Here is a 14,010-nt window from a genome sequence, read left to right as displayed (position 1 = left end):
AATCTTAATTGTATTCATTCATTTATTTTCTTTATATTTTAAATACATAAAAGCAGAAACCTACAAGATTGTTCCTTAGTTTCTGTCCTTACTGCCTGAGAACCCTAGTAGTTCTCCAGAGCATATTTTTGATCTTTGAATATGTATCAGACCTTAAATAATTTGTTTAATATCATGTTTCCTAATTGATTATAAATTGCATGAGGGAAGGCACTTGACTCTAAAGTCCTTTCCTCAACTGCTTTAATCCACTGCCTAGCAAAATGTATGGCACATAATATGTGTTCAATAAATATTTAGTGGATAAACAAAAGAATGAGTGAAGTATCACCTATTTTTTATTTTTTTGCTCTTGTATTAGATTAAATAATTTTCATGTCATTAATTACATAGCAAATCTTTTTAAATTGAAAATTGGACTTATATGATTTTTTGTTATGAATTTTAGATCCATCTGAGCTGACCAAAATATGCCAAAGAGCTCTATTATATTTATTAATTTGCCTGGTATTGATATGTCTACTTAATATGTAAAGTAGTACTTTCTTGACTTGTGGGGGAGTTGTGGACTCTTGAGAATATGAGAAAAATTAAACCTCTTCACAGAAAAACACAACATGCCCACTCATACAAAATTTTGCATTGCATTTCAGGAAGGATCCCTTAAGCCCATCTGAAATCTCTGATGATTTTGAGTCCCAACTTTAGAAAACCTGCGTAATGAGAATCTCTGTTTCTCCTGACAACTCTATTTCCTCTTTATTAATTCATTTCTTTTGACAAGCATCTACCACATGTAAAGCATTGCTTGATGTATTCCTGGTACGGTGGTAACCAGGATACACCTCCAAAGAACAGTTCCTCTTTTCTCTAAGTTCTGGTTTATTGCCTACAATAAACATCAGACTGAGGAAAATATATAGTAACAACAATGATAATACCCATCAGTTAAATGTATGGTGACAGTAAATTCCCATTTGTTTAGGAGTACCCTGTCTTATACCTTTCATCCTGGTGAAACTTGGTAACACTACTTTCACTCTTAAAAGTATCTTTATTTGGAAGATAAATTATATGTCCTTCTTATTTATACAATACTTACCAGAACCAGGAGCTTCTAAACATTTTACATTTATTAACTTAATACATGAATCTGAAAAAAAAAATTGTAACTAGAGAAGCAAGAATCTTTCATGATGGGAGTCACAGAATGATTTAGAAGATATAATAGAGCTCAAGTAGCATAAATATTATTTCTTACAAAGCATTTAATTTAGAGAATATAGTTTCCTGAAAAATGAAAGTCTTGATACATTATAAATTCCCTTGCCCATATATTATTTAATTTTTGTTAATTAAGGCTGCATTTGAATTGATTCAGAGGAAAGTAATTTCTTAAATTTAAAAAAAAATTTAATCATAAATTAAGTCATAGCCCTATCAATTACAAACATCAATTTTAACTTTGATACTTCTTTAATGATTAAAAAAACAATGCAGACTTTAAAGTATATGCACAGAGAGCTTTTGATACTCAATTACTGCTATTTTTTTAAAAGAAATTTGTTTTGGGGGATAGGAGGCATTTTTAAGGAATCTGTCTCATTGTGGTTATCTAGGAAGGTGATATGATTTTATACTACGTGAGATGATGTGCCTTAAATTTTTTTCTGGCTAAAAGGTGAAATTAAAGTACATGAACTGTGAGTTAAACTACTTCCTAATCTACTAGGTCCTACGTATTGCTTCGCTATTGCGTTGCAGAGTCATCAATAAATGGAATAGAGAAGTTTCAGTGAATAATACGTTAATTTTAGTACATTTAAATTGCTTTAGTAAAGTGTAGGTATTGTAATATATTAATTATCAAATATTTGGTGAATTTGATATTAAGTCTTAGTTAAAGACACAGAAACCTCTCTGAATGATAATTCTTTGTAACCAAATAGTTTTTAAATCGTCATAAAAGCGGATCTTTGCTTCCTTGTTGCTGTTTAACTAGTCTAAGCTCAGGAAAGCCCAGCATAAAGTATACGTGTGGATAGGGGCTCATTTGGTCATGCAGGTGCTTCTTTAAATAATCCTGCCTTTGAAACCTAACTCACCCCAACTCACTCCTTCTCATTTCATATACTAAATTATTTTCTTCCTTTTAGAACGGGACCTGTTTGGAGCAGAACCTTTTGACCCATTTAACTGTGGAGCAGGGGATTTCCCTCCAGATATTCAATCAAAATTAGATGAGATGCAGGTGACTATTTTAACAGATTGGCCCGTAAATTTTTTTTTCTTTTTTCTATGGGACTAAGAGAATGTTATTACTAAAACTACCCTTCCCTTGAACTGTTATCAACTTACTTAAAATAATTACTTTAAAATAACAATAACATACATTTAGTCCTAAAAATACTCAGACAGATGCTAAGGATAAGGTTTCGTTGTGTTTTGTTCTTAATGGTGCAATTTACAGTGGCAAAAACATGGTTCTTTTTTTATACAAAATAACATAAATTCTTCATGAGTTAATTATTCAATATCCAAAAATTGAAAGGTCATTGCACTAGATTTATAAGATTCGATCTCAGTCTTAACAATTATGAATTTCAGAATTGTGAATGGGTGAAGGAAAATCTTTGTAAGAATGAAATCAGTCTCTTAAAAAGAAACATTGTAAAGGGGATCAACTGTATGGTGATGGTCAGAAACTAAACTTTTGGGAGCTTCCCTGGTGGCGCAGTGGTTGAGAGTCCGCCTGCCGATGCAGGGGACACGGATTCGTGCCCTGGTCCGGGAGTATCCCACATGCTGCGGAGAGGCTTGGGCCTTGAACCATGGCCGCTGAGCCTGCGCGTCCGGAGCCTGTGCTCCGCAACGGGAGAGGCCACAACAGTGAGAGGCCCGCGTACCGCAAAAAAAAAAAAAAAAAAAAAAAAAAAAAATCAAACTTTTGATGGTGAACACACTGTCCTGTGTACAGAAGTCGAAATATGATGTTGCACACATGAAATTTATATAATGTTATAAACCAATGTTACCTCAATTAATAAATAAAGCTGAGAGCTAAAATGAAGAATTCCAAAGGAGGAGGGGTATAAAATAATAGGAAGCATTGTAACTATAGTTCATAACTTCTGGGCTCTTATTGAAACAGCAGACACTAAATGACAGCTTCCTTAGGAATGTAGTCCAATTGGGTTTTCATTTCTTTCTCTCCCTTTTATTTTTCAATTCTGAATTGTTCTGGAAGTTTGAAGATATTGGTTTTAAAAGCTTTGTACAGTGGGCCATGATTAGTAATTAGTCTTATAAACACTATAATAAAGTCTTCTCTTTATATTTCCCTTTACATTTTGATGGAGTTATTATATCCTATTTTTCATCAAAAAGACAATATATACACGGTAGAATTCAGGCAGAGACCAATTATATGAAGCTGACTGAGATGTGGTGAAGAGACGGAGTGGTTTTTATTTATTAGGCCTGGGTTAATACATTCACTCTTTATGCTTCATTTCCTGGAAAAAAAAAAGTTGAGGGGTGGATTATGATCTTCTAACACTGACAAAACACTGCTTCCTAGAAAGATGATAAATATCCTTTCACTGATTTTGGACTGAAGGTGTGAAACAGTCTTCTTTTCTAGGTATTATGTGAACTTCCTTATTATTCTAGATATAATAATGCCTCTGAATTTTAAAAGTTGGATTGTTTAACATACCTTGAGGTTTTTAAAGAATATGTCAGAACAAAAATTTCTCAAGTTGGGTGGTTTATAATTCCCTTTTGCATGAAAAATTATTTTAAATCCTTAATATTGACTTAAACTATAAACTATTTCTATAACATTTCTTAAATATTTACAAAAAAGTTATATACATTTTATCCTTATAGTTCTTATACAACTATTAATTCAAAACTTATAAATTAAATAAAAGCAAAATTACAACACCTAATAAAATTCAGATTAAGAACTTTAATATAACAGCATGGATTATTTTATTTGGCTGAAACTAAAACCACCAACATCATACTTGTGTTGATATCAGCATGTATCTTGTTTGATGACACAATTTCCCCACATCTTTTCGATAGTTAAAATACTACAAGATTTTCATTCAAATAGTGCATGATTATTTAGTGAGAATGCTTTATTTATTTCATATAAAATAAATTTATTTTCCTTTTCATTAGTTTTACCAATTATGTTTGTACTACCTTGGGACTAATGCTTTTGTAAGAACAAAAACAAACATGGGCACTGATGTAGTAGTATTTGTTCTCAAAGGTTATACAAAACACAAAGAGTTTCTATTAGTGTTTTTTAGATTTTCACACAACAAATGTTTTCTATAGATGTTTGAAGATAAGCCTGTATCTCCAGATTTTTGTAGAAACCCAGTTTGAGAAACACTATATCGAAATGATTTAATGATATGATAGTCAAATAATGTTACACTGTGGTATTTTTGCTTTTGTTTTTTTGTCATTTCTAATATATTCTTAACGTCTTTTTTATTCTTTTCTGCTTTCATGGTGGGTAGCGCCAGAGATGGTTGGTATATTATTTTCATAATAATTTTAAACAACTTATAACTTCTTAAAGCTAAACCTTAATATTTGCATGCTTTATTTAATAAATATTCAAAAAGCAGTTTCACATGTATATGTCTGATTATTAGTTTTGTTTAAAGAGGTTTTATAACTCATATTTGAAGTTATTTTTTCAGTGATTCAATCACTATTGCATTGTCCACCTCATTGCTTGTCTGTTTCTTTTAGTACACGATGTGTTTGCAAGGTCACTTTAATTAAAGCAAAATAATATTTTAACTAAAATTTATAACGACTTTTGTTATTAATCGTGTTAGCCTAATTAATTGAATGCACACATTTAGCTATTTTTATCTTTGCATATAATGTGAAAACTTAATACAGTATAATGTGTTGTATAAACTATATTGAGTTAATAAGCCTAGTGAGATTTTGGATTTTCCTCTTTTATTTACAGAGGAAATCATAGAAATATCTCATGAATGTAAGAATTTAAACAGAAATGTTAAGCCATATTTTTAATAAATTGTTAGAAAATTAGATATTTATTTGAAATCAATTATATCCTTATATGATTTGACATAATTTAAACTTCTTAGTACATGTCACTGACAGACACATCAGTTTAATAGTATTGATAGCCCAGAAGTGTACCTTGTATGTTATAATAATTTAATACATTTAAAAAAGGAGAGTGACAAGTCAATGAAAGAATTTTGCATTAAGTGATGTTAAGTCAACTGGTTAATAATTTAGGAGAAGATCAATGTATAGCTGAAAACTACAACAAATACTCAGATAAATTTTAGAAGCCTTGGGCAGTTTAAAATTTTTGAAATACAATTAAATATATATCAGACTTTTGAATTGGGAAAACATTTTTATAAGAAAAAGGAAAATATGTACATATAGTTACCTATAGAAGGTCTTCTATAGTTCTTTTAAATTTTCTCTTTAAAAAATATAACTATATCATGTACACATGATTAAAGTAAGTAGACAAATGATTAGGAAACTAAATAATCAACAGATAAATCAAAAAGCATAGCTCACAAAATAAGACCACAGATGGCTATATACTTATAGATATGTTAAGTCTAATCAAAGAAAACATACAAATTAAGAACTATAAAAGCTATTTTAATCCAGCAAATTAAACATTATATTATTTTACTAATATAGAGTGCAAATGAAACTGTGATGAAACAAGCACTCTAAATCATTGCTGGGCCAGGGTCAGTTCACAGCATCCCTTTGGGGAGTTATTTGTTACTAATACTTGTATTTCTGTTTGATGTCAAAAACTTTAATGCAATCTATTCTGAGGAGAAAATAACTATGAATGTGGAAAATCTCTATGCATAAAAACATACAGTCAACCTTATTTATAATTATAAAATACAGGAAATAAATTATATTAAAATTAATAGAACATTATAAAATCATCAAATTAGTTTTACAGGGACTCAAAATAATCAAGTTTGTTCTGCTAAGATAAAAAAGAGTATAGAAATTTATATATAATATATCTAATACATTAAATAAGTTATATATAATATATAGTTATTTATATTAGCATTAATCTTTTTTAAATTTATAGGTAGAAAAAAGGGAGACTCAAAGGACATACTTCAACATGTTAATTGTTGCATATGAGCTTTTTTCTTCCTTGATATGCTTTTCTCCATGTTTCAAAGTAAGAAAATGCAATTGGGGAAAATATTTTATATAAAAATATATTTTTAATAATATATCAATAATAAGATAATTATTTTGTGTGATATGAGTTTATGATAGCTTCCATCACTACATAAGTTAAATAAGCCTTATTTTCATTCAGACGTTTAAAATTCAAGAGGATATGGAAACCTTAGAAGGATTTAGAATGCATTAAGTCATGACTTACTAAATGAGGCCTAGAAGGAAGGGTCAGAAAATGTGTGGAAAATTTTAAGGGGAAAGAAAACCAAGGAGCCATATAACAATGTGTCTGTCAAAAGGGATAATTAAGTTAATCTAAGAGGACTCCTAAAGAATCCTTATAAAAACATGGAGGTATTCTCGTAAGTTATATACAAACATTTTTTGTTGAAACAATGACCCCTATTTTACTTTGATTACTATTCTGCCTTTCATATACTGATAACACATTGATAAATAGTATTTTCAGGGTAACTGAAGTGATAGTGGTTTAATTTCAGAATGAACTGATTAAAAAACAATGGTATCAAATCTTTCCAAAGGTAATATATATCCACATTACTTACCTATCTATCTGTCTATCTATCTATCTATCTATCTATCTATCTATCTGATATTCCAGAAGATGACATAGTACATAGATCCTCAGATATCCAAATAAAATATTTTAAAAAGCAGTTTATTTACAATATTTTCAGTTTAAAGTATTGACTTTTCTAAGTATTTGGCGGCTGTTTAAAAAAATATGCATACATGTGGCAAAATATTTCTCTTGTGACCAGAATAGGCTTTTAAAACAATGGTAAGTACTCTGACTTTTACTTAACTAAATATAATTTGTATTCCAAGTACCGAGAAGTACTTTTGAAAAACCCTTAAAGTGATAGCATTGCCGTGTGGTCTTTGTACTTAGACATAATGAAGAGTGTTCTCTAAACATTAACAGCGAAAAAGGTGTGGCTTGTATTTTGTAATGATTTTCTTCCTCTATATGATAATGTTTACATTGGATTTATAGTAAGTACATTAGATACCGGTTCTAAATGAAAGTAACTTGAGGAAATGCAAATAGATATGCAATTGGCTAACACACGAGTAGATACCATCTAATTAAACAAAACACAGAGAACAGAGGACAAAAGCCTTCTCTTTGAGAGAGATTTTCTTTTCCTCAGGAATAAACTTTTGTCTACATTTCATTTTATGAGCAAGGATGGGGATGGGGAAGGTGGTAAGACCACAGATAGCCCATAGTTCAACTACCTTATACAGAAGAGAGTTGGGGAGTAGAGAAGGACAAACACCTTTACCACTAACTTTTAACTCAAAAATCTTCAAGAAAAATTTTTTTCATGGCAATTGGGTACTTGGTCTCAATAAATCAAAAGAAATTTAACTTCTAGAAGCATCTAAAACATGCTAGAGGTGAGTGGAATTCAAAGCAATAATTTGCAGCTACAAGCAGCTACAAGGCTAGTAGAGGAATCTTTCTCCATGGCAAAGTGGTCTGCAGTCCTGTGTTACATACACATAGGATACAGCATTGCATTTAGGGAATACAATGCAATTTATTTTACTAGGCTCTGGATAGTGGTAACCAAGAAGAAAAGGTGAAAACTATCAGGCTGTCATCACCTTGAGGTCTAGCTATCTTACTTATATGAATATTAACCTTTAAAGCCAAGGGATTTAAGCTACAGTAGAATGACATAAAGTAGACTTCACTGAAAAGAAACATTTAAGTCTTAAAATTAGTTAATTCCACATATTTCTGTTTTCTTCTATCTCTTATGCGTGCTAACCTCATGTATATTTAAAACATTTAAAACGCTAACGGGTATATAAGCATTTGATAAAAATTTGACAAGCCAACATTTGACATATAATTATTTCTTAGTTGATCAAAACATGAAGATTTCAACTTCTGCTCATACTCTCTTTCATTTACATTTTGTTTTTGTTTTTGTTTTTGTTTTTTTGCTATGAGAATTTCCTATTTTAATGATTTTACTTTATTTTGCAGGAGGGGTTCAAAATGGGACTAACTCTTGAAGGCACAGTATTTTGTCTTGACCCATTAGACAGCAGGTGCTGATGTCAAGAACAAGAGGTCTTGAATCTGTTAAATTTGTTTTGTATACATATCTATTATTCATTATTACTTATGACAGGTATTATACATGTACCAATATATTTTTGAATCTCATAACTTTCTGAAAATTATTTCAGTAAAATTTCCTCATACTTTCACTGTTGAACTGTAGCATTTTGTTTTAAAAACAACTCACTGTAAAGTAAATCATACTTTTATGTTCCTTTCTGTTTGTTTTTATGTTCCTTTCTGTTTGTTCTGTTCTGTTTGTTGTAGAAGAATTTATAATTGAAAGACAAATTATCCAAATATCTGCCTGTGTCTGAGCTCTAAATAATTAGCTTCTTCAAATTTAAGTTCATTCTCTAGGATGCTAGTTTATTACTGATTTCCCAAAAGCCATACCTTAAAGATAGCTTTCAGAGTCCTAAAGAGATACACCAATGCCAAACTAAATATGTTCTATATTCAAACCAATAGACACGCTACCATTCATTAGACAGATGTCATTTCATGTATGAAATGTCCATATTATTGGGAAAATGTAAACTTTGAATATAATACCATCAGATCATTTTTAGCAGGTAAAGTAACAAAAATATAAATTCCAATAATAATTAAAATAAATGTATTTAGAGTACTTGTTAGTAAAAGCAAGGTAATAATGTTAGTTATTATTATCAGCTACACTCTAAATACTTTAGTTATTTCATAAATAAAGATTGTGGGAAAAATGAAAATTTGCTATTTACAAAACACTTAAAATTTAATTTCTAATGAGATGTTACATTACTAAACATCATCTGATCTGAAGTTTCTGAGAAAAAACATTTGGAATATATGCTGTCTATAGTTGCAGTATCTATTACCTATATATACTTTACCAAATATATTTTTTCTGAACTGAATAAGACTATCCTTCTTATATTTTCTCCTTTGATAAAGATATTTTCTCACCAAAGATTATTTTGTGATGACCCATTAGATTTGATACTGTTAAAAATCTATGGCACCTGTTCTTTATGAATTATCAATATTATTTAGCAAATTTAATTTGTATCTGTTTTGTTAAAGTCAGAATCTCATTTTTCACAAAAATGAAATTGCTGCTCAGTTTAGTCTTTAACATGAACAATAACATTTTCTTGCAGCTGATTCTTGATGTGCTGATGAACTCTTTTAAAAATGTTTGTTTCTTACACCTTTGCCCATTATGTAACAGACTGTAATTTGTACTGAGTGCAGCAAAATATGTGGTCAAATTTATAATTTGGTTCATCACATTATAAGAAAAAAATTAAATTAATGAAAATATGAGCTTAGATTGAGGGTAGATCTCAAAAATGTTTCTTTTCCTTTAGTCATGGGAATTTTCTTCACGTGCTAAAGGTACATTTTCACTAAGAACAGAAATCAAATAGGCTTATGCAATATTATATTTGTATGTATCCCCATAATGTTCTGTGGTGTATATAAGCCTTCTTGTTTGCTTTTTGTTATCTGCTAAGTTGTACCTTAATTAGAGGGTAGTATATGTTTCATAAAGAAGAGTCTTTATAATTTTGTTTGTCATATAGTATTTTGGAATTTGTATAATAAGGATGTTTAGAAGCCATATCAATGGCTTTTTTTAACAGATAGAATTTGTATTTTTATTGTACTTTAAAAAGATTTGTGTAATAGGTATATATTTAGTGGCGATTTATTATCAATGGTAACACAATAGAGTACTTTGCACATTTAAAATATGTTACTGTACCAATTTTTAATGGTAATCAGTTCTGCTACTGGCATGATTAAATAGTATATAATTGGTCATTAATTATGAACATTTATTTCACCAGTGCATTTTTATGAAGATACAGTTGCAAATTGTATTTCTATGTAAACTCAATGATATGTTTGATTTTGCTGAGAATAAATGATTTTAAATAAATTAAATTGTATAATTTATATTTGTATATATAACTCATTAAATAACCTCTAATTAATTTAGACACATTCTGAAGCTAATTTCATGCCAGATTTTCCTGGTCATAGATTGGTGCCAAAAGAAAGAAAGAGAAAGAAGAAAGCAGAAAAAGACTTTAACTTCATTTCTTACAGCCCACACACATTTTAGCTTTATGATCCAACATAATTCAGTTGTGAAAACAGTGGATTTCATCCTGCTGGTGAGAGAGGTCATAGTTTGGTTCCTTTCACCAGAAGCATCTGGTGTAATAACTGTATTACATAAATATCTCTTTTCAGAATGGAGAGCCTTTTTAAGCTAGTAATATAAAGGGTATCTTGGCTGGTCGTCTTAAAAAGGTGGACTTGATAATAGAATTTGAGTGGTGGCTAATTAGAATATCATGAAGTTTTGAATCTATTCAAAACACAATGTTAAGTATTTTAATGGTACACAGGACTCATATGCACAGCTTTGCACACCAATGAGCAATTCATCCATCTGTTCACTAAAATTCATTTATTACTCTATGTGAATATCATGTATTAGGTGGGTAAGAAAACTTCTCGTAAGTTTGCTAACAGACATTGTTAAATTGAAGGTGACGAGATCCCTGTCCTCAGTTAGTTTATTGTCGTAAAGGAAAAGTAAGGCAAATATTTGAATTAATAAATGAAAACCTATATGTATTAAAGTACTGTGTGAACCAAAAATTTCCTTTAGAATATTAATATTTAACTATGTTTAAATTTGGGTACCTAGCACTGGCTAGTGTCTATAATGTTAGATATCCAGTGTGAAGCTTATGAAGACAGACAAATGACAATAATTTTCTTCACCTCTTCTTGTTTCTTGTATTTTGGATTTGATATTTTTTTAATTTTAGTCACATTATGGGAATTCATTTTCAGATAGAACTTCTGATAGATTTTTGTGTTGATGCATTTCTAAATACTGACTTTTGTTTTTACTCCTTTTGATGTTACTTAACATAACTATGAAAAAAACTGGCTGTTAATATTTTTCTATTCCAGTGTTTCCATCTATAGTTCCAAATTCAATATTTATTCATGATTTGGGGTTTCAGCCTCTGTTAAATTTTTTGAAGAATCTTGGACTCAATTTTGACAACTAAAACCCAGACTCCACCCAAACTACACTCTTTACGGGCAGTTAACACACTGTTGATATGGGAATGGCTAGTACTGCCCTCAGACCCCTGTGTCTCATGCAGGAAGTGCCTAATTTAAGTGTCCTCACCTTCCTAGATAACCTCAGATGACTGTCTCAAGAACTTCCCCTTCCAACACCCATTTCATAAATTCAACCCAAACCTTAATTCTTATACACTCATTCCATGTCTTGACCTTATGTTATTAAGATCCAAATGTAACCCACTTATAGAATTCTCTCCCTCAAAATGTATTTCTCTGGAATTCATCTAAAGTGGGATTCCCTTACTCTAGTGAGGAGACCACCTCTCAAAATAATGTATGGTCTTCTATTTCCTTACTTTCAAGTGAATTTTTATGAAATTGCATATTATTTAAATAGCAGAAGACATTTCCTTTCTCTGAATTCATTTCTTTCCACTCTAGTTCATTGATCCTAAGACACACTAATTCCAAAGTCATAGTTAATAACATACAAAGGATGGCATACTTAAGAAGTTGAGTTTGAAAGCTCACTTTGAATTTTTCTTATAAAAATTTATCTCTACATGATAAATTGAAATCGCTGAATTTCTTATTTCTGTATCACTAACATTGGGTTTTGTGTGAGCTAATAGTACCACTACAACTGTGTAACTAAAACTTTGCTTATATAATTACCTTAAATTTACCTTTAGCCACATTTTTGGTGTTTATTCAGATGCACATTCAAAATTCATTGAGCCAAACATTTCCAGTTTGCAAGCAGCTCTATAGGCACTTTGGAACTTGCATCAGACTTTTAAATGTTGCTGTTTTCATTAAACGGAGTCTGGCTAGAAGCTGTAGGAGATATCTTCTTAAAAGAATTCCCCAGTACGCACAGGACCTAATTAAGTTCTCTGTTAAAGGACATTCTGAAATCTCATAGCATTTTCTCTGTAAATTTTAGTTTATCAACTTGTCATTATTAATATATGTTGCAAAAATCAATAAAATACTGTCTTGGAAACATCATTTAAATATATTTTTAATAAAGTATTTTTTAAACTTTTCTATTTGTTTAATAAAGTTTTTTAAAAAAACTTTTCTGTTTATCTTCCAAAAATCTTAATGAAGTATTGCTTTGACAGTTTTGTATCTTCTTTGGTGTCATGCACAACACTTTGCCCATAAAGCGTTCAGTAGAAGGTTAAATGATTCTTTAGCATGTTTCTTGCTAATGATGAGAACTAAAACTTCTTATGCTGTCTGTGAAAGAAAAGAACAACATGCCTTCCAAGTAAATCTTTGTCCTTTCTGATAAAATCTTTACCAGTATTTTAACTTTTATCTTATGTAGCAATGATCTGCTAAATAAAGACCTTGACATTCTCTATGAGCATCTATTAATCACCATAGATTCATAGACTAAGGAGATCTGGCTCACTCAAGGGAGGAAAAACAATTGACTATTGTTTATATTAATTATGTTAATATTGATTTTTATTAATTGATTATTATAGTTTCAATGAGACTGTGAGGACTCAAAGATGAATGTTTTATAATTAAGGGAAATTGCCTGGACTCAGAGGGTGAAGAACTGTATTTGTTGAGCATGTGAGTTAAAGAATGATAGGTTAAAAACTCAAACTGCATCTTTCCTTGAATCCCATGTTGTGGTCACATTGGCCTTATATGTTTTACGTTCATTTATTTGTCCTTAGATTTTTTATTGTCCTCTTACTTCAAATGACATTTCATAGGAACATGTTGGGGCCCTTCCCAGTTACCTACTCCCTCCCCTCTGTCTGGCCAGGCTGCTATGTTCTATTCTGTTCCGAAGGTCACTTGTTCCAGTTGAAATAGCCGTCTGGATGGACTGGAAATAATCCAGATACCGGTTCTTTCCTACAAAGAAAGCAAAGAAAGATGTTTGTTTCTTGGCTACATTTTGATAGAAAACAATAAAAGAATTTAATGGCTAAGTCTATTAATACTTGAAAAAATTAATGTAGCTCTGGGACTAATTTAAAAGTGTTACTATTTTCCAGTGCTTTGTGTCATTTTGTTCTTTTATATACTTTTAAAATTTAATATGAATATCATTTAATAATTGGTATTAAATAGAAAGTGTTTTTTAGCAGAAAAGAAAACAGAAAAGTTTTTTAAAAAAACTTTATTAAACAAATAGAAAAGTTAAAAAAATACTGTATTAAAAATATATTTAAATGATGTTTCCAAGACAGTATTTTATTGATTTTTGCAAAATATATTAACACTTCCTACCATACATGTAGGAAGTGTATGAACGCAGAGAGATTTTGGCAAGGATTCAGCTTAAACTAATTTCTCTCACAAACACATACACAAACGCACGCACTTCAATTTAGCTATTTAGTTTTCCATTTATTTTACTCTTGGTATCTGCATTAATTGAAAAAAAGAAAACACCCAAACTTGTACTCGACAGTACAAGGAATAGGAGGAGACAGATAGTGGGAGACAGATAGTGGGGAGATAGTCATAAATGTTCAGATATATCAACTAATCACATGTGGCAAAGTGACTATGCACAGATA

The 14,010-nt window shown here is 30.3% G+C and overlaps 1 protein-coding gene across 7 annotated transcripts in view; it reads left to right on the top strand.

Moving 5' to 3' along the window:
* GULP1 (GULP PTB domain containing engulfment adaptor 1) overlaps positions 1-10,297 on the top strand; it is a 274,219-nt gene extending 263,922 nt beyond the window's left edge. For all 7 annotated transcript variants that reach the window (XM_082630033.1, XM_082630031.1, XM_082630030.1 and 4 more), the window contains 2 exons: positions 2,157-2,251; positions 8,276-10,297. In XM_082630033.1, coding sequence (XP_082486159.1) covers positions 2,157-2,251; positions 8,276-8,347 — 167 coding nt within the window. In that variant the 3' untranslated portion in view covers positions 8,348-10,297. The remainder of the gene's footprint in view (positions 1-2,156; positions 2,252-8,275) is intronic.
* Positions 10,298-14,010: the final 3,713 nt, after the last annotated feature.

The sequence above is a fragment of the Mesoplodon mirus genome (assembly GCF_964341445.2).
Source record: "Mesoplodon mirus genome assembly, chromosome: 8".
Lineage (NCBI taxonomy): Eukaryota > Metazoa > Chordata > Mammalia > Artiodactyla > Ziphiidae > Mesoplodon > Mesoplodon mirus.
This window is presented reverse-complemented; position numbering and strand designations above follow the sequence as displayed.